Source organism: Lagopus muta, chromosome 1 (genome assembly GCF_023343835.1).
Source record: "Lagopus muta isolate bLagMut1 chromosome 1, bLagMut1 primary, whole genome shotgun sequence".
Lineage (NCBI taxonomy): Eukaryota > Metazoa > Chordata > Aves > Galliformes > Phasianidae > Lagopus > Lagopus muta.
The window spans coordinates 51,278,785-51,305,421 of NC_064433.1; the positions used below are offsets into that span (position 1 = coordinate 51,278,785).

General features: G+C 50.1%; 2 protein-coding genes across 2 annotated transcripts; both read right to left on the bottom strand.

Moving 5' to 3' along the window:
- Positions 1-7,674: 7,674 nt before the first annotated feature.
- Positions 7,675-17,263, bottom strand: MCM5 (minichromosome maintenance complex component 5). Its single transcript, XM_048933392.1, has 17 exons — positions 17,084-17,263; positions 16,822-17,004; positions 15,686-15,812; positions 15,491-15,619; positions 15,204-15,376; positions 13,556-13,711; positions 13,182-13,348; positions 12,377-12,548; positions 12,150-12,261; positions 11,280-11,423; positions 11,093-11,158; positions 10,635-10,811; positions 9,844-9,956; positions 9,406-9,534; positions 9,000-9,142; positions 8,738-8,865; positions 7,675-8,298 (listed from the first exon to the last, which is right to left on the bottom strand). The coding sequence occupies exons 2-17, from the start codon at positions 16,986-16,988 to the stop codon at positions 8,197-8,199; spliced, it is 2,205 nt and encodes a 734-aa protein (XP_048789349.1). The 5' UTR covers positions 16,989-17,004; positions 17,084-17,263; the 3' UTR covers positions 7,675-8,196.
- Positions 17,264-18,425: 1,162 nt separating this feature from the next.
- Positions 18,426-24,562, bottom strand: HMOX1 (heme oxygenase 1). Its single transcript, XM_048946070.1, has 5 exons — positions 24,464-24,562; positions 24,084-24,204; positions 21,423-21,914; positions 20,814-20,922; positions 18,426-19,174 (listed from the first exon to the last, which is right to left on the bottom strand). Exons 1-5 carry the CDS (start codon positions 24,493-24,495, stop codon positions 19,038-19,040), a joined length of 891 nt encoding a protein of 296 aa, XP_048802027.1. The 5' UTR covers positions 24,496-24,562; the 3' UTR covers positions 18,426-19,037.
- Between the last annotated feature and the right edge of the window lie 2,075 nt (positions 24,563-26,637).

The following is a 26,637-nucleotide window of genomic DNA, read 5'->3' on the forward strand; positions in this document are numbered from 1 at the left end:
GAGAGCCATACCAAGTAGAAGCCAAATGCCATGACATTCAGGCCCTTCTGGGAGGAATGGTGATGAGCTCAAGATCTGGATGGTTTTTCTGACTTCCAAAAGTTCAGGTGCCTTCCCTGGATTTACAAAAAGAGTTCATTCTGTGGGCTGTAGAATAGAGTATAGGCTACTTATTCCTCTTCCCCACTGCAATTAGGGGAAGAAACCTACCTGATGATGAAAAATCATACTTGGTTCAGCTTTCAGTGATGAGTGAAGCAGGTTGTGGCCCCTGAAACCCTCATGGTAGGTGGTTCATCGCTCAAGGCATGACATGGATTTTTGTGAGACTAGGAAGAGGATCCGTGCTTTTGAACAAATCACCTGCTGGCCTTTGCTCAGACGCCGTGGGATAAAAGTGCACCAAATGAAATAACAGATAAAACACAGACATGGAAACCAAGACAACCAAGAACTATGGACTTTGGGTGACAGAAATAACCTCAACAGATCAATACTAGACGAGGTAGCACAGCAAAGCCTGCGATCTCAAATAGTCCTCTGTCGGATTGAGAGCAGAAGTTTCTCCCATTTCAGAAGTGATAGAGTCAGTCACACGCCAGGTATGAAATACAAACACCAGACACTTGGCATTGTGCAGCTACCTGACAAAGGCATTAAGTTAGTTGGACTCACTTGAAGCACAGCCTTTTCATATTTTCAAAACACCAAGTTCCATGCAAGTATTCAGGCTGCCATGGCAACATGGTGCATTTGTTCCCGAGTGTCATTTTCCATCACAATTGGCTTTTTTTTTTTTTTTTTTTTCCCCAGAACTTTGCCCAACTTCAAAACTTTGGTTGCTCAGGCAACATCTCCCCTTGAAGGGAAGCAATTGGCTGTGCCCATCTGTGCCAAGACAAGGGCTGTTCTTTGAAGACCAGCATGCTACAGAAAGGGAGGAGGTGTTAGGAAGGCTAAAATATATCAGGAAAGCAGGGTGAGAGGAAGGAACGGTGCTGAGAAGTGGCTCTGGAGGGCCAACACACGCCTTCGCAGGAGGCAGGTGGGATGGGATCCGAGTGGGAGGCTCCAGGCTTAGCACAGGCGAGATAATGTGCCGCGTTACATCAGTGGGAATGTGAAATGAGGTCTCGGTGTGGCAATTGCCTGCGACGTATCCCTTCGGGTTCTCATGGAGATGCATAGTCCTCACAAGACCTCCACAAGGAAGGAATTTGTCACTGGGTTGGTTTGGCACAAGTGACTGAGGCAGGGAGAGCTTGAATGAACGGCTAAAGGTCACGCAGTGAATTAGTGGCTCGTATAGGAAGAAGCCCCCAGAGGTGCTGTGTTTCATTTGTAAGATCATCATTCCTCTGATATTTAGCTTACACTTAAATAGAAACCCATCTGCCTTCTGTGGAGAAGCACTGCAATCACTTTTTCTCTAGCTAACACTTTACAGTCCTCACCTCTGCTATTTGTCAGTGTATTTGGCCTGAAATGCACTGAAGCAGGGAGTCCTCTTTCTGGACAGCCCTGATCCACACTCTTCCTGAAATCAACAAGTAGTGCAGAAGGCTCCAGAGGGGGGTGGTGGGCTGAGTGATGAGGAAATGCACAACAGGAAGCCATGCACGTACCTCAGGAACGGAATTAGGATAAGGGATACAGGAAATGATGAAAACAAGCAGGGGATGGCGACAGGATGACAGCACAGGTACGAGGATGGCTGACAGATGCTGCTGGTGTAGGGACCGAGAATGGAAGATGGGATTGAAAAGCACTGAAGATGTGGTATCTCTAGGATGAGGCAAATCCTCACAGGCAGAGCCCACAGAAGTAGCCAGAAAAATCAGAGGACCTGGATAGGAGGCATTTGTCTGAAGCAACGAGAAGCTTGCGGGGATCAAGCATGGTTAAAAGAGAGGTGTGGAAAGTTCTCTCATCTACTGCATACTCTATTGACATGTCACAGGAGCTGCGATGGAAATGTTGCAGATAGAGGGTGTATTGCTTCAATAAGAGTTCTCCAAAGCCCTTGTTCTTGCCCTGCCTGTGAGCCAGCATCTTTCCTAACCTGGAAATGCACACAGTGGATGCTGCTGAAAAATAAACCTGATGAGTGTATGAAGGGCTGGGGTTGGTACCAGCTCCTGCTTGTCCAGAGGGCATCATTGAGTCATTGGGTTCACTTGCCATCTCTCCACTTTGCAGGCCATGTCTCAGTGCCCCACTTCCAGACCAATGATGACTCTGATGCTTGTGTATGGGTCGCTGATTTCTTCCCATTTCAGCAATTCATAGCTAACTGAATAAGTGGAGTCAGATACAAGCCCGCTGCCTGGATCACCACCTGCCTGTTCTGAGTCTGGGTCATTTTGGCATTTAAAAACACAAACAACCAACACAGCCCTGCCAGGCAGAAGCAAACACAGTAAGCAAATATAGGAAGCGCTCTTGATGTCAGAAGAGAAACATACAGACACTAGAAGCAGCAGGCCCTGTCTTTTTCCTGCATTTATTTATCTATGACACTTCCTGCCCAAAGGCATTGAATTTTGACTGCCTCTTCCATGTTGATGGAGGAGACCAAAATTGGCCTATAGCCCTCATATGTCTGGAAAGGCATTCCCCAGGGGCTGCATACTCTGCATCCTGGGACATTTTCTGCTGTACAAGTGACTGCAAAAGCAGCCTGAGGAGGGTGATGATATTTCTCAGATGATTTCCAGGGATTGCACATGTCCCCAGTTTTCTCTTGTCCAGGCACAAGAAAACTTGACCACAGGGAGTTTCCCTCACCAGTCCTGGATGTCTCATTGCTTTGAGCACTCCAGTTCATCACTAGGAGCTTTGGCTAAGGGGATGAGACCCCAGGACACTGCATGATTCTGCCCCATGGGTGATGCAGACCACCCCTAGAGCACAGCTGCACCAGAAGCAGGAGGGAAGAGGAGCCCCAAACCTCCTGATGTACTCCAGCACATGGCATTTAGAAGAGGATCTGAGGAAAGCCTCAGGATCTCTCCTCTGCTTGCCCATACCAGTGGGTGGAAAGGCAGTCTTCTCTCATGCTCAGGCATCTGAGAGTTGCCTGGGATTATCCTCCTCCCAAAAGCATGACTTTCAGCTGCTGGATGGCCAAGCAACTTCTGGAAAACATATCTGGACAACAGCCACATTAACCATGAGCACAGCTCTCCCCTGTGGATACAACAGCTGCCCCTTGGAATAAACAGGAAACCATTTTATCCTCTGAGGAGCAGGAAAGGTGAAGGGATCACAACTGCAAATTGTGTGTCTCTGGGTTTGGAGCATGCAGCAAGAGCCACAAACAGATAGATTTTCTGCTTTTTCTCATACAGCAGGGACACAAAAGTTGGCCTTCCCCCTCTGAGCTGATTCTCTGACCTAATGTTACCCTCTTCTCCTGTGCAAAAGACAAAAAAGCAAAATCCTCGCCTCGCTGCTGAGGTTTTGAAGGAAAACAGTCAGAGAGCATGGCATTGAGATGCACTGCAGCAGTGTGCCTGCCAGGTCCCAGGAAACGCAGGTGCGAGTCTGTCTCATCTGACTCTGCACCACCACGTGTGGTTGTGTTGTGTGGACCCAGCCACTAATGTGCATACTTCTGCACTTTGCATTCCTGCCAGCTGGTGATGTTCATCAGGGAAAACTCCAAGCTCCTCTGTCATCAACTTTTATTGGCCGTTTTAGAGTCTTTTCACCCTCTAGGAAGGCAAACAAAGAAGGCCTTACTTCAGACAAAGGCAGCTAGTGAGAATTTGCTCCAAAACTGCTGGATTCCCTGGCCGGAGCTGGAGGGCCTGTGGCTTGCAGGAGATCAGGTGACCCAGGTTTGATGAGCCTCAACACCTTGACTTTTAGTCCAGCTCAAGACTATGGTAGCTTCACCCTCTTTCCCTTTGATTGCATCTGCAGCTGAACATGATGCTGGTGCAGCACAGTGATAGAAATGTTGCTGTGGAAACCACGATATTTTAATTGCCTGATTCAGGAGAAGCCAGGTAAATCAGGCATTGTGTTTTCACTGTAACAACCTCTCTGCTGCCAAAAAGATCTGGACTGCTATGCAGAGCTCTGCCACTTGTGAGAGCTACATGTCACTGGGGAAGCCATTCCCACCTTCATGCCCTTTGGTCCTCCTCAACCCAAGCCATCATCCTTTGCCTGCTGGACCCATACAGCTGGCAAACCTCCCACAATGACACTCCATTTGGAACATGGCATCCTGATCAGATCATCAAATGCCTTCTCAACACAAAACATATGCATCATAGAATCAAAGAATCATTAAGGTTGGAGAAGACCTCTAATTCATCTTGTCCAACTAGCCGCCTACTACCAATATTGCCCACGAAACGATGTCTCTAAGTACTGCAACTACCCTTTCCTTAAACACCACCAATGACAGTGACTCCACCACCTTCGTGGGCAACCTGTTCCTTTTCACTGCAGCACTGCTCTTTCTGAGAAGAATATTTTTTCATCCCACTGGCCTCAGCCAATCAATCCAGCCTGCCTGGATCCCTCTGGAGGGCCTTCCTACCCTCAGGCAGATCAACATTTCCTTCCAGCTTGGTGTCATCTGCAAACTTACTGAAGGTGCTCTCAATCCCCATGTCCAGATAATCAATAAAGATATTAAACAGGGCCAGCCCCCAGTACTGATCCCTGGGAAACACCACTTGTGGCCAGTCGCCAGCTGGATTTAACTCATTCACCACCAGTCTGGGCAAGGCTCTCAGACAGTTTTTTTACTCAGCAAAGAATACATCTGTCCAAGCCAAGGGCTGCCATCTTCTCCAGGACAATACTATGGGAGAGTTAAGGGCTTCACTGAAGTCTAGGAAGGCTAAATCCACAGTCTTTCCATCATCCACCAACCGATCACCTGGTCATGGAAGGAAATGAGGTTGGTCAAGCAGGACCTGCCTTTCACATAGAAGATAAATGAACAGTGAATGTGCACCTTATTCTGACATGATGGTCTAGTACAGCGATATTACCTCTGTAATGCTAGGTAACCCATCAACTGTTGCTCTAGAAACTTCCAAATATCTTGAGCAGTATTCATTTAATTCCTCACTCCTAGTGACATAGGGAATTTCAACCTTGCGATCAGTTGTGACAGAGCCTGCAAAATACCAGGTGCAGTTTGAAACCTGACAGATCCCATCAGGTGAAGGTTTCTAGGCAGGAAAGATGCCTATCTATTTATAGATACCTATTTATACCTCAGAGGTACTGGATGCTGATGAGCACACAGCATGTGGCCAACTGTGGATAGACCTGCTCTCCCCTCAGCAAGTATTGCAAAGGTGCTTTGATCGAGGTGGGCAGATAAGGCTCCTTTGCTTTCATTCCAAGGGCCCCAAGTTGTCTGGTGCAAAAGGCAGCTAAATCAGCATTGCCTGGCCAAGAAACAGCAGATGGTTCAGAGGAGATTCTCTGATGAGTGTTCCTTAGTGACCCATTTCTACCAGGCATTTCTACCAAGCCCTGAGAGCTGATCCAGCACATTTAGACCAGTGTCCTGTTTGTTTGTGAACTGGCAGACCCCTCTGCTGTCTTCGTGAGGAAGCTGTACATCGTCATGAGGCCTCCCCTCAGCCTCCTCTTCTCTGGGATAAACAGCAATGGGAACAATGTGTTCATCTCACATCCTTGAGCCATGGTCCTCAGAACTCCACAGTTTGGTTTTGTTTTATTTTATGGAGGAAGTGACACTCACAACACGCTCAGAGTTCACACTGCTGCATTGCAACAGCTCTCATCCCACACAGAGATGGAACAGAGCGGAGCAGCGCAGATGTGATGACTCAGCTTCCAGAGCCAGGATCCCAAAACAAGCCTCCAATGAAACCCTTCTCTGATACACATGGGAAGATTCTGCCTCCTGTTTGATGCGAGTACCCACCCCATTTAGTTGCCCTGGATTCCTTCCACAGTCAACAGAGCGAATCCTCTGGCCTCTTCTAAACATTTACTTTGGACAAAACCTGCTCTCTGCCCTGGCAATGACACAGCCTGAGTTCTGCTCAGCTCTCAGCACAGGATCACATGAACCTCAGCCTGGCACTCCCAGACCTGGTCCTGGGCCTGTGACAGCAGTGGGTTAAAGGAGCTGCAAAGTCACCTCTGTAGGCTGAGGGAGTGCTGCACTGCTGGAAGGTGCCAAGTGTCAGACTGGTTTTGCTCTCTGCTGGTCTAGCAGTGGGGAACAGTATGTCTGGTCAGCTAAGGACACCCAGTGACTTTACCCTATACTTCAGCACACCAGAACATCAGAGATGACCAAGAAGTATAGCTAACCCTTTCTCAAGCAGCTGAGGAAAGGTCTGGTGTTCTTCTGCAGGGATGCCACTAGCCCCATATCAATGTAAATATTCCAGTAATTACAACTTTACCTGACTGAGAACGGCTATTCCCCCCACCTTTGATTCTCCCCTGCAGTGTTATTTGTAGTCAGTAATCTCAAGTTCCAAGATAATGCCAGAGATGTGTATCCCAGCTCCACATCTTGTGACTGAGCTGACGTCATTTCGAGCTGTATGTACGCTTACATAATCTCATACCACATAATCAACACATTTTACAGCACGAAGAGATCAATCATTCTGATCCCTGTCACTGAAACAGTCTTCTGTTCCATATCATGTCATGAAAACAATAACAGTAACAAAAAAACACCCAGCATAGATTGACACACCTTGAGATGATGGCTCCTTTGAGCCCTGCAAGCAACGCTGTAGGCTCCATGAATACCAGAAGTCAACAGTCAAGTAAGCATTAGGTAGATTGGTACTGCCAGAGCCTTCAGAGCAGGGATGGAGGCACTGGAAAGGCGTGGCTAGGGCTATGAGATGCATGGCACACCTTTTAGACCTGGGCTATAGCATGTGGCTGGATAGCAGCTGTGATATTACGTTGATTCAGGGTGGTGGCAGCCCCGCTTCGAGCTATGCCTAGATGCAGTGTGATAAAATAGAGCTGGGAAGTTTGGTGTGCCTCTGCAGTGAGGCATGGATACAGCTGGGATGAGTTTTCCACACACCCATCATCACGCAGAACCTCCTTTCCCTTTCCATCCTCAGAAAACACCAGACCCATCCAGAAAAAAACAAACAACAAAACAAGCTGGTGGGCAGAAGACTGTTTGTCCAATGCAGAACCAGCCTCATGAAGGCTACCAGTGCCTGGGAAGGTACACCTGACTTCTCAGCCAGCTCTGGCTCTGTCCTAGGTGCACCAGGTGCTTTTCCAAGCACCCACACAGAAGCACACAAAGATGTTGTAGAGCCCCCCTAGGATATAGCCCAGCATCCTCAAGGCTCGAGTTCCCTCTGCTGGCCTTGAGCATCTATTCCAGTAACAAAGCCTGTACAGTGTACTGCTGGATGGTTTCTTTTTTCACAACCTGAAGGTCGCTCTGAGACATGCAGCAGCTTCTCCTGCCTGCAGAGCAGCTTCTTCTGCACGCCCAGAGCTGTGATAGCTCAGAAGCACAAAATAATAAAAAATCAGATTGACAGTGCAAGGGTGCAAAGGAAATCCAGCAATGCAAGACAGCTGCCACACACAGCACAAATGCATCCCATTGCTCACACCAGAAAACGTGCAGAGCCCCAGTGAAGCTTCTGCTAAGTGGGATGTCCCTCCTGCTAGCACACATGTGAGGTGGCAGCTTTTTACCACTGTACACCAATGCTTTTTCAGTTGGTGCCAGCAGGGCTCAGAGCTCTGCCATGTTTCATCAAGGCTTTTGCACAGCCTTTTCCATTGCAGGGTGATGTGTTTTTGCCTGCCAGAGTCCTTTGAGATGCAAAGCAGGGATGAACCAACTCCAGCTCTGAAGCAGGAAGCAGTAGGTTGTAAAGCCTCCAATCCCAATCCCACACCGCCTCCAAAAGAGAGATGGAGATACAACCCCTCTCTCCCATCCAGATGGACAAGGACCCTAATGTACCAATAAAAGCTTTTATTTTAAAACAAACTAAAAGCTTCTGGAGTATCAAGAATAAAACTGCAACAGCACACTCAAGGGGAAGCCTGGCTGCCTCAGAGCTTGGCTCCAGGGGCCCTGGTTGGTTGGCTTCCCCAGGAAAAGCTTTCAGGTGTTGGCAGTGGCCCCATGGATCTCTCATCAAGCAGATTAGCAGCTGCCCCTCCCAGGCAAGGAACGCAGGGTTACTTGATGCGGTAGAGGACTTTGCGTTGCATGCGGTGCTGGATCTCCCCACGGCGCATCATCAGCTGCAGCACCTTGTAGATGGCATGTTCAGGGTATTTCTGGAGAGGGAGAGAGCAGGGTGAGACAAACGGGCAGGGAGAAGCTCAATGCAGCCCAATAAGAACTGCAGCCATTGCCAAAGGCTGTGCCTCTCTGCAAGACAGCAGGAGCTGCTGCTACTTTCCCATTTCACCATTTCAGACCTGAGTACAGCCAGTTTTGTGAGTCAAAATGTTCTGGATTCAATGCTAGACTTCAGTCTATTACCAGGTATTGCAGGGTACCTGAACAGCCCCAAACCTGAACCGCAGCACTTTTAATAGAGGAAAAAAACCTCTCCTCACTCCCCTCCAACTCCGCAAACACAACAGACCCTGCTCCCTGTGAACAACTTCAAAAGCAAATATGACCAAGGGGCTCTACAGCTGCCTCCCAGGAAATGGATTCCCCACAGCAGCACCGTGGGCTGCCTGGTTGCAGAGCCCAGCCCTTGCCCACCTGCCTCATGAAGTCCTGCACAATGCTGTGCTCTGACACCTGTGAGCCAATAGCAAAGCGGCGCTTGAGTTGCTTCTCAATACGGGACAGCATCTCTTGGTCCTCCTGCGTTGTAAAGCCTTCTGCCCCTGAGGGGGAGAGGTTGCATGAGCAAACAGATGTCACTTTCAAAGCCAAAAAGCCATCCCCCATGCCTCCCACCACACACACACACACGTTTCAGAGAGAAGCTGTAAGCCAATACAGCGTTGTCCATCCTTACCCGACAGACTGCCTGACATGGCCGCATCGAGCGTGGACACCTGGAAGAGCCTCAAGGCCTCTTCAACATCAGCCTCGGTGGCAAAGGGCTGCAGCTTCATCTTGCTGAGGGACTCGGCGATGCGCACAATGGCCTCCAGTTGCCTATGGGTAAGGAAGATTCTCCCATTCCCCACTTTCTACTGTAGCCCCAAGGGTTTTTCTCCTTTCCCTGACACTCCCCCCCACTCACAGCATCTCCAGTGCTGCCCCATTCACAGTGGGTTCTCCCAAACTCCAGCACCCCAATCGTCCGGGTTATCATAGATGACACTATGACTTAATACCCAAGCCTGAAAGTTTCGGTGGGTACAGGAGGACAGCAATTCTCTCCCTCCCCACATAGGACCAGGCCCCATGGCACTCACCTGACAGTGATGGGGATGCTGGAGCGGCGGTCACTCTCCTGCTCGTGCTGCCGACTGCCGCTCCGCATCAGGATGTAGCGGTTCTTCAGCTTCTCTGCTGCTGCTACAGACAGCCGAGGACCGCACTTCCTGCAAGAGGGGAAGGAGAGATGGCACCTTGGGTAGGATGTCCCTTGTGTACTCCAAGCTGTTCTCACTCACATCCCTTCTAGGAGAAAGCCCTTCCAAACCTAACCCCTGTCAGCCTAAGAATTTAGTCTTCAGAGACACCTTTCACTCAAAGGTGCCTGTGTTGCCTCACAACCCACTCCATGCTCCCGGCTCTGGGTGCAGATGCACCAGGCCCAGACCTAGGCCACACATCTGCCTCACTGCACAATGCAACCCCAGCAGCGCCATGTGACGTGGACACAGCCTAAAGTCACCCCTCTCACTCACGTCCGGCAGAAGGAGATGAGCTTCTTCAGCTTGTTCAGCTCGATTTCACCTTCCACAGCCTGTGTCTGCGTCAGAGCGCTCACATGCAAGGACATCACGTGCTTGGCCAGTGTCTAGGAGAGCAGGGAGCAGTCAGACCACAGCCAACCTCCCTGTCATTCAATCCTCCCCAAAAACGGGGCAGCAGCTCAGTAGTTCAGGGAGCACAGCTCTGTCAATACTGTAGAAGGCATTCCCCAGCCCAACCCCTATCAGGACCTGCCTGGCTCTATGGTGACAAGTAGAACTATGAGAGACCACAAGAAGCTTGCCTTACTTCAATGTAACAAGGAAGAGGTCTTAGAATCATAGAATAGCTTGAGCTGGAAGGAACTTTAAAGGCCACCTATCCCAACTCCGCTGCAATAACAGAGATACCTACAGCTAGAGCAGGGTGCTCAGAGCCCCTCCAGCCCAACCTTGGGATGTCTCCAGGGATAGTGCAAACACCACCTTTCTAGGCAATCTATTCCAGTGCCTCACCACCCTGACTGTAAAAAATACCTTCTTCATTATATCCAACTTCAATTTCCCTCCATTAGTTTGAAACCATTTCCCCCTGTCCCATCACAGCAGACCCTTCTAAAGAGTCTGCCCCATTCCTTCTTATAGTCCCCCTTCAGAGAATTTAAGGCTGCTATCAGGTCTGCCCAAAGCCTTGTTTTGCTTCTTCCCCAGGCTCTCAGCCCCATGCTATGGCCATTCAACCTGCCATGCCTCAAGCCACAGCTGAGCCCACAGCCCCAACCCACCATATCTCGTTCTTCATTGTGCTCATCCTTGACAATGAAGATCATGTCGAATCGAGACAGAATGGTGGGCATAAAATCAATGTTGTCCTCGCCCTTGGTCTCGTCCCAGCGTCCAAAGACAGAGTTGGCAGCTGCAAGCACTGAGCAGCGAGAGTTCAGTGTGGTTGTGATTCCTGCCTGTAGGGAAAAAGGAATAGATGGAGTCAAGATCACATCCATACAACAGCAGGGCTAGAAGACTACTAACTCCTAGTATGAACTCCTAAGCATGATACATGAACTCATCCTCAAGCGCTTATACTTAAGTAAAGTTCATTTAAGTTGCACTGTATTGCACTGTAACAGTCCCACATTGGAGAGGGAACATCCATCATGAGGAGCATCAAGGAGTTGGGCCCATGCATCCTTCTGGAGGAAAACTGGCTTCTCCTGAGACTTGAGCACGGCTGGCTTCTCACCTTTGCAATGGAGATGGTCTGCTGCTCCATGGCCTCGTGGATGGCCACACGGTCATCCTCCCGCATCTTCTCACCCGAGGTGGAAGAAACAAGAAAGAAAGGGAAAAAAAAAAAAAAAGAAAAAAGCCACTGTCAGTCACCTCTGGATGAATTCAGCTGAGCGCCAAGCTCTGCACACCCCACATACCTTATCGAACTCATCGATGCACACCACTCCCCCATCCGCCAGCACCATGGCTCCTCCCTCCATGAAGAAGCTCCTTGAGGAAGGGTCACGGATGACTGAGGCTGTCAAGCCAGCAGCACTGCTGCCTTTCCCTGAGGTGTACACCTAATGGTGCATGGGACAAGGAGGGACAGCACATCAGCCACTGCAGGAACAATATCTCACTGCACCGCCATGCCTTGGCCAGAGCAGAGGGAGGAAAGGCAAAGCCCGAGGGAAAACCCTTCATGTGCCAAAAGTGGACCTGATACAGACAGAGACTGCTGCGTAGTCCCAAGCCTCAAACCAAGCAATTGTGACACACCGGAGGGCATGCAGACATACAAATACAGGTATTAAGTACAGAACATGGAGTGATTCATTTTTTGGTGCGTAGCTGCATTAGCTTTGTTTTTCCCCTGAGGAAACAACGCAGTCAGAGGCTGACTTTAATGGAGGTTATGAGAAAGCAGAGCTGAAAATATAATTTCATGCCTGGGCTCAGTTTGGAGCTCTGTGCCTGAGGTGCAGTCAGCTTCATTTGTCCTGACCAGGCAGCAGCTCTGCTGATATAGTCTCAATGATAAACAGCAGCACTGGCCACATCTTTGGATGTCTGCAAATAGCCCGACCCATAGCACCACTAAAGGCATTAATTACCTCCTTCCCCTTCCCTCCCTCATGCTCTGTCCTCTGCCCCATCTCCCCCAGGCTGGCACCAGCAGTTCCAGTTCACAGCTCCACCAGCTGCTCTCACTGGGGATGCACGAGTGGGAATCTGCCAAGACCCTGGTCTTCAGTGGCACACAGGGAGAAGAAGGAAGAAATGAGAAGACACCTCATAGCACCTACCCCGATGGGTGAACACTTCTCTACAAACTTCAGCAGCTGGGATTTGGCTGTCCCAGGGTCACCCAGCATCAGTAAGTTGATGTCTCCTCTGCGGGTCAGCCCATCTGGGAGCCTGGAGCAGCAGGGTGGGGAGATGGAGGGGAGATGGTGAGCCTTTATCTTGGTAACAGAGCATTGCTGACAACAGCAGGCAGACTGTATAAACCACCAAGTTGGCTTTTCCCCACCTCTTGCGAGAGCCTCCAAACAAGAGGCAAGCAATGGCCTTCTTGATGTCAGTGCTGCCATAGATGGAAGGCGCGATGCTCTTGGCAACCATCTCGTAGATGTTAGGCATGGCAGTGAGGTGGCGAAGTTCCTCCTCCTCCTGAGGGGTCACTGCACCAGCAAAACTGTGTCCTGCATAGGGAAGAATGAAGCAGCAGTGAACAAATGGGGGTTTCAAAGAAAAATACACTGTGTCTCTCACACCCGCTACAGCTAAAAGCACTTCTTGCATCTCATGTCAAGTACCACCACTATCTCCACTGAAGGGTGGAGAGGGCAGGCATTTACTAACCCAGCATGGCAGACACTTCGTTACAGCCTGTGTGAGGGAAAGGAACTGGAAGAAAGCAAAGCAAGGATCTTGGGCAAAATAGCTGGGAGAAACAGGAAAGAAATTACAGTCAGAACCAACTTCAAATATATAGCTCAGTTTTAACCGTTGACCTCAGCCCAGATCCTCAGGGATGGTTTAGAGAATTCCCACAAAGATCAATAAGATACAAGTACTGAAATACCCTGGAGGACTCAGGCTGAAGCCTCATCATTTACCACCACTGAGACAAAACCAGGACATTTGGGTTTACAGCATCCAGGAAGACAGACCTCCTGGACCAGAATTGAACCTTTTACTAAGTAAGCAGAAGAAAAGAACACAGACTAGGATTTTGAACAGATCTAGCTGGTGGAACTGCCCTATTCAGAAAGAGGACTCTCCCAACACCAGCTACACACACAGACCAGACAGGCACCAAAATCAGCCCTCACCTGAGCCCTCCACATCCACCTGGATGCCCACCACACGGATGTAAGCACTTCGGATGCCCACACCCACATTGTCCCGGCTTTTGTTCTTGCTCTGGGCGGACTTCTTGATGGAGTAGATGCCCATGATGGTAACTCTGTTCCCTGGGACAACTCTGTCACACAAGTACCTAAGAAGATTGAAAGGGGAAAGCAAAGGATGGTGGTGGGGAAAACGACGGCACCACCAACAGGGTTGGACAAGATGATCTTAGTGGTGTTTTCCAACCTTAGTGATACTACAGTAATAAGACTCAGCCAGGGGAGGAAGCAATGCTGCAGGATCACCCTGAGATATGGCAGCAAGGCCACAGCCTACCCAGAGACCCAGCTATTACCTGTCACAGTACAGCTGTAGGTGCCGGGGCATCTCCCCGTGTGGCACAGCGTCAGGGGACTCCTGCAGCTTCAGGATCTGGAAGTCGACACACTTGCATTTGTCTGGCATGATGAAATAGGGATCCAGCGGGCACCTGGGGCGGCCAGCCTGTTCTCTGTGTAGGGATCAATAGGGAGAAGTCAGCCAGGGGCAGCACTAGGGGTGTGGACAGTGGTCACAACACCCAGAGCCCACCCCTCTCAGGTCAGAAAGGCACCGTTAACAGCACAATGGTTCTCCAAACTCCTTGCCTCCAACATGTCAGAGCATCAGCACAAACCCACAGCAAAGTGATGCTCCCCCTGAATACTCTCAGAAGCACCTCCCTCTCCCCCGCTAGCTAAAAGCAAGCATGAAGGTAACTCATTAATGAAACAGAAGATAACAGTATAGACTCCATGCCCTGACAGGGCATATTTCTTTATAACCTTATGCATGAGGCAAACACTAAGTGGTTTCTGGTGAGAAAGCAATTAGCAGTGTGACAAGGCTGCCATCAACCTCAGAGTCTCTTGAGATGTCAGCTCTGCCTATCTGCACTGCTCTACTATAAGCTCTGGGAGATGTGGAGCAGCTCTGCATCCTACTGGCTCCTCTGCAGAGCACCATCAGTGCCTGACTTTATGCAGGCAGCCATGGGGCTTTTTGGGAAGACAGAACACAAGGCAGGAAAAGTCCCACTAGAAAGAGAGAGAGAGGCTGCACGGCAGCTGTGCTGACCCAATTGTGCAGCCAAGGCTCAGAACTGTGCCGATCCCACAGGCCTCTCAGGCTGCCTTAGAGATAAGGCAGAGAAAATAAATACTGGCATGCTTCAGTTCAAAGACACAGTCCATCAGGATCAGCCCATATGAATGTCGCAGCACAGCAGCAGCCCAATGCTTGCAATTCGTGCAGGCAGCAAAAGCTGTAAAGCAGGATTTGGAAATTAGGAGCAAAGTACCCTTATAGAACTTAATGGAAAACAGCCCATCAGGGAGGGGGATGTGGAAGCAAGAAGTTTGCCTGAACAAGGTAAGAATTTGGTAAGGAAGCTGGAAGAGGAGCTGAAAGCAGAATTATGGGGCAACTGGGGATCCCCAGTTCAAAAAAAGACAGGGAGCTTATAGAGAGAGCCCAGCAGAGGGCCACTGAGACAGTGAGGGCCTCTCTCATGAGCAAAGGCTGAGAGCCCTGGGACTGTTCAGCCTGGGGAAGAGACACCTGAGAGGGGATCTTATCAATGCTTATACATAACTAACGGCGGGGGGTGTGGGCTCTTACCAGTGGTGTCCAGCAACAGGACAAGGGGCAGTGGGCACAAACTGGAACACAAAAAGTTCCATACAAATGTGAGGAAAAACTTCTCTACTGTGAGGGTGAGAGAGCACTGGAACAGGCTGATGAAGGGGCACTGGAAAGGTTGTGAAGTCTTCTCCAGAGATACTCACAACCCATCTGGATACTCACAACCCACCTGGACCCTTTCCTCTCCAATCTATCGTACAGATCCTGCCTCTGCAGGGGGTTGCACTAGATTATTTCCATAAGTCCCTTTCAACTCATGTGACCCTGTGTGCCCATTTTGCCCCACCACCTGCCCCAAACAGCCCCAGGTCATCTCTCACGTGTTACATTTCCTGGGCAGAGCGTAGCCCTCCAGACCCGGGCGCACTGCGATGTTGTTGATGGTGTTGCGACAGCTGCGGCACTGGATGGCGATTTTGGTGGCTTTGGCTCTCACAGGGGTTGCTGCAATGACAATGCCAGGGATCTTCACGAGGTGGGACATCTGGTCAGACTGGAAGCAAAAGGAAAGGAAGGTGAGGGAAACAACATTGGAGGATGGAGAGGAAACTCTCGGTGCTAAGGAAATGTAATGACACTTTGTGAGACTATGGTCTCTCAGGCTCACCTTCAGGCTACGGATGTTGGCCGCGTTGGCATCGGACCTCAGCATGACCTGTATGTCCTGGAGAGCTTCTTCTCCAGCAGGACGAGGACGAGTGACCTCATCTGCCACCTCCTTCGCTGCTTCTTCTAGCTATAAAGAGAACAGCAGTCAGGACCACCCTCACACAACCCTCACACGTCCCATTCCATCCCTTACCAGCTGCAGGTGTTCAGCAGGCTGTTTGTACAGATAGTCGGCAAGATCCTCATCAAAGCTGGCTAAGTCCTCCATCTCCACTTCCACCCAGTACTGGCCCAGGTTGTAGTGCCGCTTGAGCTCATCCCTGCAAGGCAGCAGGCACAGGATTAGGGTCAGGGCTACCCACAGAGCTCAGTGAGGCCTCAGAGTAAAGCTCATGAGGAAAACGGCACTAAGGGGGAATCAGGGGGACACAGGCAAACCTTCCACCCCAAACACAGTGAGATGTGCCATCAGCCCTGGGACAGTAGTTCCAATACGGCACTGCCCACAGAATCACAGAATGGCCAGGGTTGGAAGGGATCTCAAGGATCATGAATCTCCAACTCCCTGCCACATGCAGGGCCACCAACCTCCCCATTTACTATTAGACCAGGCTGCCCAGGGCCCCATCCAGTCTGGCCTTGAACACCTCCAGGGACGGGGCATCCACAGCCTCTCTGGGCAGCCTGTTCCAGCACCTCACCACTCTCTCTGTAAAGAACTTCCCCCTGACATCCAACCTAAATCTTCCCTCCCTCAACTTAAAACCATTTCCCCTTGTCCTGCTGTTATCTACCCTATCAAAGAGTTGATTCCCCTCCTGTTTGTAGGCTCCCTTTAGGTACTGAAAGGCTGCCATGAGGTCACCCCGCAGCTTTCTTTTCTCCAGGCTGAACAAGCCCAGATCCCTCAGCCTGTATTCATAGGGGAGGTGCTGCAGTCCCCTGATCATCTTGGTGGCTCTCCTCTGGACCCTCTCCAACAGCTCCCTGTCTTTCTTGTACTGAGGGCTCCAGACCTGGGCACAGTACTGCAGGTGGGGCCTCACAAGAGCAGAGTAGAGGGGGACAATCACCTCCCTGTCCCTGCTGGCCACCCCTCTTCTGATGGAGCCCAGGATATCATTTGCTTTCCGAATTGCAAGAGCACACTGCTGGCTCACGTTAAGCTTTTCATCCATCAATACCCCCAGGTTCTTCTCTGCGGGGCTGCTCTCAAGGATCGCTTCTTCCAGTCTGTATAAATGTCTGAGAGATCCCTGCCCACCCTGCAGGGAGCTCTCTATGCTCTATAGGAAGAGCAGACCCGCGTCGCCACACACACCACAGCACCTGTATTTGAAGGTGAAGCCAGTCCGGTCCGTTCCCACGCGATACTGCCGCAGGAACTCCTTAAAGCGTCGCTGCAGTTGCGATTTCCGCACTTGTCCCTCATCCGCCGATGTGTCCACGCCAAAGCTGTCGCTGTAATAAACACCGGGCTCGTCGAAGCCCGACATGATGCCTGTACCTCACCTGCGGGGCGAACACACACTCAGAACCGGGCACCCCCGCCCTGTTACGCCACGCCAAGGCCCACAGCCGATCCACGCACCACCAATAACTTTTTCGCGGCAAAACCAGTGCCCGGCGGACGGCGATCGGCAGCGCGGCCCGCTTCCGATTGGCCCGCCAGCGGCGCCCCGCAGCTGATTGGCTCAGCCGGCCCTTCCGCTCCGCCCCGGCTGGAAGCGCGCGGCTTCACCTCTGTCGCCGATTGGTTGGGGCGTTCCGTCCCCTCCCGCCGGGAGCAGTTTGGCGCGAAATCTGGAGGAGAAGGGCGGGAGGGAAGCGAAATGGCGGTCGGGCGGTACCATTATTCCGGCGTTGGGCGGGGGGGGCAGAGGAAACCATTGCTGGCGGGGGGAGTGTGGGTTTCTACGGAGAACCCCGCCCCGGGTGGGGTGTGCTGAGAGACTGGATGGGCCAGTGGGCAAGATGGTGCTGCCAAACACGCCTTCTGCCCTGATGGTAGTGGAGTTTTGTGGAACTGTGCATTTAAATGAATGGTTGTTTTTGAAAGGCTTTCCAGGCTCGCTTTGTCCTTGTTTGGGCACAGGTTTTCTAAGGCCACCTGTTCTCTACTGACTGGTTAATGTTCTGGGCTAATGCCCCTACTTGGAGGATGCTGCTCTTATTGCAGAAGTCTTGTGGCCAGGAAGGATATTTATCACAGATAAGCAGTGCTTCTGGAAGTTGTAGATGGAACTGTAACTTTGAGCAAGTGCTTTAATTAGGCAAAAATGGCAAGTGGTTGGTACTGAGACATCAGTAGGACAAGAGGAAAGGGATTTCAACTAAAAGAGAGGAAATCCAGTTATATATTAGGGAGAAATTACTCACAGGGCTATGAGGCACTGGCACAGGCTGCCCAGAGAAGCTGTGATGCCCCATTCCTGGAGGTTCAAGGCCAGGTTGCATGGGGCCCTGGGCAGCCTGAGCTGCTGGGTGGCAGCCCTGCCCATGGCACAGGTTTTGGGCTGGATGGGCTTTATGGTCCCTTCCAACACAACCCATGATTTTTTTTCCACCTTGCTGGACTTGGCTGTGTGTGTGTGCCAAGTCCTGGCAGAGATTGGGGTTGTGTAGCTGGCACCAATGTCTCCTATTGCATGGCTGTTCCCCATCTGGTGGAGCTGTGAGGTGGGATCAAGGCCTGATACATGCTTGGTATCTGGGCAGTCAAAAGTTAGAGGTACTTTGTACAACCACAGGACATTGTTTTATTTCTGTAAGTGTATAGAAGCTGAAGGTGTTGGAGAAGAGCGGGAACAGGGCTGGTTCTCAGAGCTCCCACCTCTCTCTGTTGTAACCACTGCACACAAAGCTGGGAGGCAAGAAAGACTCCTCCCTCCTCCCCTTTAACAATGGGAAACGCCAGGCTTGAAGACTTCAAATTGAATTTTGAAATTGAATTTTATTATGTATATAAATTATATAGTCAGATAAAAGAATGACACTATATCTTCAACAACCATTGTCTTTTCAAAAAAAAAAAAGGAAAGGAGAAAGAAAAATGATTGGAAGAAGATTTAACACAGACCTGCTAGTGTCATATAAAACAGTTCTATAGCCCACGGGAGCTGCATGGCTCCACAGAAACAGTGATCACAGTGTTATCTAGCAGTATTAAACATTGAGCAAACAGAGCTCCGGGAGCTGCGTAGTTCTGAGGCAAGACAGGTGTCAAAGCTGCATTTCTCATCCTGTGGGTTTTTTGCAGATAATCTGTAGAATAATTGCAGCTCTTGGCTGTTGGTTTTAGGCTTTTCCATCCCTTTGTCCTGGTGGTGATGTTGTTAGTGTGTGAGGAGAGCTTGCAGAAAGCAAGGAAAGTGCCTGGAGCCTCTCGCAGCACTCTGCTTTCTGGGGAGGAAGATCTCCAAATATTAGTGGTAGAGCTGAGATCACAGTGCCCAGTCGAAGGGAATTTCCCTTGGAAGGACTGGGGAAGGTGGATTAGTTCAGGGTGAGGGAAGGCACGAAGAGAAGGCGAAGATCCTGCTCTCTCACATGGCAAATAAGCCTACAGCGACTGTGGTGGCAATGAAGCCAAGCGCCAGGATCCACCGCACCAGGGGAGAAGTGGTCAGCATGTCTGCCTGCATCCTGCTTGTCCTCTGGCTTTCCTTCCCAGCTGCTGGACCTGGTACAAATAAGAAAAAATGAGCAGATGAGGACAACAAGAAGTAAGCTGCTCTCCCCAGTGCCAGAGCAGACCTGATGAAGCTGTCCAGAAGAGGAGGAGAACCCAGAGCATGGTGAGAAATCAGTGGCAGAAGTTTCTGCTCTCTCAGGCCAGATGAAGAAAGGCAGCAGCCAGACTGACACAGGTGTTACAAAGGTGCACAAGCCTTCTGCCTTGTCTCCTTGAGGAGACAGGGACTCTTCCCTTGTCTCCTCACTGGCTTAGAAATGCACTGCCTCACTTCTCAAGGGACTCATTCAGACCCCTGATGGGTGCGGGAGACAGCCAAGTAAATACTTAAGATAAATTTGTAAAGGGCATTTTGTCTCCTGTGTCTCATTGATACAACTGGTTTAAGATTCTATGAATCATAGAATCCACAGAGTTCATAGAAATAGAATCACAGAATCATTAAGGTTGGAAAGACCATTAAGATCACCTAGTCTACCACCAGCTCATCCCCACCATGCCCATTAACCATGTCCTTAGTGCCAAATCCAATGGTTCTGGAACACCTCCAGGGACGGTGACTCCACCACCTCCCTTTTCCAATGCATCACCTCTCTTTCTTAGTACACAAAACAAACAGTCACGCTGTACAACTCCAGAATGGAATTTGTCAGCTGACACCATTTCTTTTTTTTTATTTTTGGAAATTCCTATCTCTGTAGGCTTATTGGGAAAGGGGCAGCAAAGATTCGTGGAGAAATGTTACTGCCCTTTCCAAAGAACTTGCTTTAAACTTCCTTAATGATGTGCAAGACCAGCATACTTCTCATTTTTTCCATGACAAAACTGCTTCAATCCAACATGCACTGAAAAATCTCCCTTTCAGCTTCAGAATGAGTAGATGATAAGGGCTTTCCTACTAGAAGCACATGTTATCAGTGAAACTGCTCTCTTCTGTCAACATGTGAGCTTGCTCATAACTCACTCAACAAATCAGGCTCCATAAAAAGCAATTGCCTTTCTTGCTCAGGCTATGCCCAGTTCAGGATCAGCACTTGCCGGTAGGTGGAGATCTTTGCAAAACTGAGCCTGTAAAATCAGCCTGTAAATTCCCCACTCCTGAGCAGGCTATTTTTGCCATCCAGAAAACCACACTAGTGCTAAACTCTGCACTCTTTTCCGGTGCTGTTTTGAATAAACACCTCTGAAAGGCAAGGAAATGATCAGTGGAAGATTTGGACCAAAAAGACAGACTCAAGCAAGGCTGTGCGCCAAGAACCTTTTGTCAGCATCCCAAATGCTGGGCCCAAAATTACAGTCTGTGCTTCTGTAAACTCAAGGCCATTTTTCTCTGGCTAATGAGCCTTACCATTGCTACAACCTATAAGGAGGAGGAAGGAGTGTCTTCTTGTACTGCTCCCTCACTGACACTATGTCTGGGAAATCCATGTATGCCATCCTCGCTCTGTCATGTCTAGAAGCTTTGCCCATATCATAACCCTTTGCACTATGTACTGGCTGCTGGTGAAGGCTGGTGCAAGCACCTCGCTCTCAGTTCTCAGTTGATTTTACAGACAACAGCAGAGGAAGGGAGGAGAGCCAAACTGCAAGTGGCAATATTAAACACCTGCCTTTGGGAATGCCTTACCATTTTCATGCGATTTGTTAACGTTCCTCGTGCGAAGCTCTGCCTTCGGCTGCACAGCATGACCATTCTCCTGGCTCTTGGACACCAACTTCTGCAGCGCCTCAAACACCTGAAAAGTAAGAACGTTATCTCATGATGTGACTTCTTCTCCTTTGCTTTCGCTGCTCTCCTTGCCCCTACTCTAGACACTTTGGGAACTAAAGGAAGATAGAAGCTTTCAACCCAAGCTAAAGAATCACAGAATCGTTTGTTTTGGGAAGGACCATTAAAGATCATCTAGCCCAGCTTCCCTGCACGCCAGGCTCTCTGGGCTTTTTGCACAGAACAGGCCTGTGGGATCTGCCTGTTCCCTTTACCAGTAAACCTCCAGCTAAGCAGGCGGCTATTGCATGTTCTGTTCAATCCCCAGAGGAGGGAGAAGAGCCTTTCAGAGACCTGCTGCTTGCTATGCTCCCAGTCTAGACAAGTGCAGCCATCCAACTCTAGGCTGCTGTAACCCACAACTTCCAATAAGCTTCACAGCAGAAATACCGGCTTTGCCATTCCCTGTAGCTGTTATCTTATTTGGGAGAGGGTGTGGGCAAACAGGGTTGGCTGGTTGTTCCTCACCTGTATATTTAGCAGGAATGCTTTCTTGGCTTCCTCCAAGACACTTTTCTTAGTAGCATGATCCATCTCGAGGGCGTTCATGCGGGACCGATAGAGCTGTTTGAACTTGGTAGCATTGGAGACTCCATCGAAGGTGAAGAAAGCCAACCCTTCTCCAGTGCTTGGCAGCTGGAGAGCCTTCTGGGCAATTTTCTTCAGCACCTGCCCCCCAGACAGGTCTCCCAAATAGCGAGTGTAGGCATGGGCCACCAACAGCTCTGGATGCTTCTTGCCAACGTAGTGGAGCCTCTCAACGTATTTCTGGGTAGCCTCAGGGCATGAGATCTCTGCCCTCCAGTTGCTGCCATAGAAGTACTCCAAGTCTTTCTCCAGGGCAGCTTTCCGGTGCAGCTCGGCCGGAAAATAAACAGGAGCATAGACAGGGTTGTCCTTGTTACGTTCAATCTCTTCCTCCAGAGCAGAGTAGATGAAATACAGGGATGCCGTGACCAGCTGAAACAGAAGAGGGTGAGCTACAGGTGCATCTGTCTGCTTTTGGGACAAATCCCACTAATTAAAAAGTTACTCATGCGCACACCCAGTATTATGCTATGCAGCATATCTGTTATGTTGCAGGTTTCCTGCGTGGCAAATGGAGATAAAAGGGGCACTGAGGGCATCTAGCCCATTTCCAGCAGATGCTGGCCTTACCTACCCTTAAAAGCTGCTGCCTTCACTTACAACTTAAAAGTTCTACCAGCTTGACATAATGGAAGCTTAAACCACACCTCACCTGTTCTCTTCATCTCCCCAGTCAACACAGAGAGCATTCCCAAAGGCACATTTCTTGGTGCACTGCTCCAATCTGAATGCTTACAGATGGATGTGATTTCCCTCTGTGGGACCCTGTGAGGTGACAACCCACCCTGCTAACATTGCAACCTACTTGTCCTGCTGGCAGCCCACCATCCTGGGAATGGAGGCACCCCTTTGCCTCATTCAGCCTTGGAAGAGGGGATGCCTCTTTTGTTGCCCCAAGGAGACAAGATGTAAGGGACGGGAGGCATCTGAAAGATGCCTTTGTGAAGGATCACTGTGCAGCTATGTGATCATCCCTCTGTTTTGAAACTACTGTTATTGTTTTTCCCAGCTTACATGCTATTTTCCTCTATCTGCCAGCTTTTCCACGTGGCATAAGACAATCTGGCTGTTCTTCCCTTGCATGGACCTTCTGTTTGTAGAGGCTGTGTGCATATCTATACCTACACCACTTCTTGCTTACACTGAAATCCCTTATTGGCAGCAAAGTGTAGAACATGGAGGTACAGGTGAGTCAGGTTTGGGGGAATTTAAGAGAAAGCAGTTTACTGTCCCAGTAGAGAAATCAGTACTGCAGGAATGATTTCAGCTTTTCACCATTGCAAACAGGACTTTGATACACACACAGGCAGTGACTTTGTTGTAGAAACTGCTATTCAGATCCTAGGAGTCACATGTCAGGGCAGGTAAATGGGTTTGCCAAGAAAGTAAATAAGAAAAAAAAAAAAAGGTGTTTTTAAATAATAACTCGTTATCCAGCTTACTGGAAACGAAACAGAAACGTTGCCCAACCAATGAAGAAAAATTAACTTGGCCAGTTGTTTTAAGTGGGAAAGGTGGCTTTTGAAAACTGCTTTTGCTTTTCAAAGCCCGGCGTCACGTCCCACTTCCCATCACTGGGTAAATATTTCCTGGGAAACTGAACCGTGCTCCTGAATCTCAGAGGCCTTTCTTCATCACCAACTTGTCTCAAAGTCCACTGCCCAACGAGTGCCCCATTCCTAACAGCAGGAAGTCAGCGCCTGCCACTGAATTCATGCTTGACTAAGTGCTGTGAATACAACCTGTCAGAAATAAATGGACTAATTTCTGTTCTCGTGGATTTATTTATCAAGGAGCCATTCAACAACAAAACAATTAAACCACGGGTCGGATTGCTGGCTGTTATTTGCAAAGGTGTGCGTCAGGTCCTCTGGCCTCCCGGGAATTTCTTACCCAGGTGTTTGCTTTGTTTTTGCTCACGGCTTTGTTACGTGGCTCAGATCCATCCTGTCCCTACCCAGGATAGATGCAGACTAGCACCGGCATATAGCTCTTACATTTCAAGAAAAGCAACAGGCTCCTACCTGCTGGCAGCAGACACAGCTTGCTCCAACTCATTCTGCCTTTGAGCAATTCCTCCTGATCCCAGCTCTGCTATAACCCCAGTGACAGCTAAAACACTGTCAAGTGTGGTGCCAGAGATGATCTCACAGCCTCACTTCATTGCTATTCCATCGTTATTTCTAGCTGTAAACGCTTAGAGCATTCTCAATTCAGTATGCTCCATTCATAGAATCACAGAATCATGAAGGTTGGAAAAGATCTCTAAGATCACCTGATTCAACCTCCAGCCCACCCCCACCATGCCCACTGGCCATGTTCTCAGTGCCACATCCACACGGCTCTGGAACACCTCCAGGGATGGTGACTGCACCACCTCCCTGGGCAGCCTGTGCCACCGCAGCACCGCTCTTATGGAGGAGAAATGTTTCCCCATATCCAACCTGAACCAATATCTGCCCACTGTTCTACCTCTATTAACTACGTGACAGTAATTAACGCACAGTCCCCAGGCAGCTCTGCCGTGCTGTTACACCCTACCTTGAACTCGTGGAGGGACACCTGTCCCTTCTGGAAGTTCTTCATGAAAGGTGTGTTCTCCGCCTGCTCGTGCACCTCCTTGGTAGCTTCCTTCAGGAGCTCCGACAGGTCCTGGGACATGCTGTGAGAGGGAGAGCAGTAAGACAGATATCAGCGCTGTTGCTCTGCTCCAGCTAAAGGGACCTTAGGAAAAGGGGGAGCTGGGGGCAGCAGGAGAAGGAGCAGAGCCGCGGATATCAGTGCCAGCATTCCGCCCGCCGTCCTGAGCGCGGAGCACCGCCAGGACGCATCCAGAGGTGGGAGGAGGAGCGCGCCTGAAAGCAGGGGAGAATACAAACTGCTGGCTGAGCGCTTCCGTCTCTTCCCCGTCCCGATCTCACCTTTCAGCGCTGTGTGGCTGCGAAGTTTCCATTCTTCTCTTCCTTGTCTCGAGCCTCTGTTTCCCTGTTGTTTCCTCGCTTGAGCTCTCCTCCTTCTCCCGGGACGCGAAGCGCTGCGTTTTGTAGCCCGGCTCCTGCTCCCAGCTTTATACAGGCGGGCCACGTGAGCAGCGCAGCCGCTGACCTCATGTGAGGCTTCTTGCAACACGCTGCACTTCCCTTCCTGCTGCTGTGCCCCCCGGCCCCCGGGACGGCTGGGAGGACAGGAGGAATTCACCCCTGTGACAGCTCAGCACCAACAAGGGGATGCAGCTTCTGCAGCATCTGTCCTAAAAAGAGACTGGTGTCAGTGTTTTATCACCCTGGGGTGTGAGCATCTTTAGAGCCTCTAAAGGCACAGGGAGCTTTGCTGCCCATGGGACGAGGAGCTCTGAACTGTGGGGTGGGAACATTCCTGCTTCGTGGAAGGAAGCACAGCAGGGACCCTTAAAGCTCAGCCCTGCCCAAAAGGACTCGGAGATACTGGTGGATGGCAGCTGCACATGAGCCAGCAGCGTGCTCTCACAGCCCAGAAAGCCAACTGTGTCCTGGGCTGCATCCAAAGAAGTGTGGCCAGCAGAAAGAGGGAGGTGATCCTGCCCTTCTGCTCTGTGCTGGTGAGACCTCACCTGGAATACTGTGTCCAGATGTGGACCCCTCAGTACAGGAGAGACATGGATCTGCTGGAGTGTGTCCAGAGGAGGGCCACAAAAATGGTCCAAGGGATGGAACACCTCCCAGAGAGGACAGGCTGAGAGAGCTGGAGCTGTTTAGCCTGGAGAGGAGAAGGCTTCTGGGAGACTTCAGTATCTAAAGGTCCTTTCAATATCTGATTGAGCTGTAGGTATTCCTGATCATTGCAGGGCATTTGGACCAGATGGCCTTTAAAGGTCCCTTCCAACTAAAATGATTCTATGATTCCATGACTCTGATTCTTTCCACATGCTGCACAGGTGTGCCTGCACTGATGCACAAGGATATGCTTTCCTTTCTCCCTTATACAACAGAAATACTGAATTGGCATGGAACGTGGACCCTGCTGTGAGCAGCACTGTGTGTGAGGTGATAGAGGACAGCAGTCCATCCCCTCAATACCCTGGTGGGTTGTCACATCTGCAGCGTGCAGGAGACTGCCAAGGTGTGATGCAGGGCTTTGGGGAAATAGAGGCAGGCTGCAGATATTTGCAGTGGCAAATAGTTTCTCTGGTTTAGGACAGGAGAGTTGGACAAGGTGCTCCTGCTAGTTGTTGGCTACCCCGCTGTTTTGTCTGCTGCATCAGCCAAGGAGGCAGCCCGCAGATGTAGTGGGGCCCCTCTTCCATCTGGAGCTATGCTGGAAGCTCAGCTAACCAGGACAGGAGGTGCATCATTCATCTGTGCTTTGGGAAAGCACAAATTCTGCCTTGGAGCCAAAAGAGTGGGGCACATAAAGCCATCATTGCTCCACTGCCGTGGGCTGGAAGGGAAGAGCAGGGAGGGGGGGTCTTCTGTCTATCTGTCCCCTGGCTTTGGGTGGGCCTCATGTGTCCTCTGCACAGCTGGGCTCAGTGCTGGGGGTTGGAGCGGCCTGGAGGGATTGTGCATGCACATGGCTGTGTGCTGGGCTGACATCTGGCGACTGTGCACACTCAGGAAGGATTACTCAGCGCTCCCAGCCTGACTCAGCCGTGCTTTTCCTGTCTTGCTCTGCTCTTTAAAGCTACAGAGCATTCTAGCAAAAGCTAGCTCTTACCCCCAGGCTACTTACTCCTTGTTTTGCTATTGAGTAAAATACGTTTATTGGGATGTCCGAGTCTTTGAAGCAAGTGTGAGAAAGCCTTTAACATCCCTTGGCCCTTAGAGAGAGGCCAGTCCTGCCCAAAGACATCGATGCCATTTTTGCCACTGGACTTGCTCTGAAATGAGCACTTTCCACTGGCATCACGTGCTTGCAGCACAGTTCTCACTTCTTTCAGTGAGCCCTGTTTGGACATGGGAAGCTGGAACACACTGAGCCTATAGTTCTGCTGGGGGGAAGAAGGAAAGATATGAAACTGAATGATATTATTTGTCACATGACTGTGAAATAATCTGAAAAACTACACTCCCCAAACCATATTCTTCCTTTCATCCATGTTAAGCAGCTTCATTTCTTC

Bases quoted from the DNA above. Each gene is read 5' to 3' on its own strand.
- MCM5 (XM_048933392.1), bottom strand. From the start codon at position 16,988: ATGTCGGGCTTCGACGAGCCCGGTGTTTATTACAGCGACAGCTTTGGC. The intron at 15,813-16,821 runs GTGCTGTGGTGT...GCTGCCTTGCAG, and splicing joins GGCTTCACCTTCAAATACAG to GGATGAGCTCAAGCGGCACT. The intron at 13,712-15,203 runs GTGAGAGATGAC...ATCCCTACACAG, and splicing joins CTGCCCAGGAAATGTAACAC to AGAACAGGCTGGCCGCCCCA.
- HMOX1 (XM_048946070.1), bottom strand. From the start codon at position 24,495: ATGGAAACTTCGCAGCCACACAGCGCTGAAAG. The intron at 24,205-24,463 runs GTGAGATCGGGA...TCCCTCTCACAG, and splicing joins CAGCCACACAGCGCTGAAAG to CATGTCCCAGGACCTGTCGG. The intron at 20,923-21,422 runs GTGAGGAACAAC...CTTACTTTTCAG, and splicing joins CATTCCTGCTAAATATACAG to GTGTTTGAGGCGCTGCAGAA.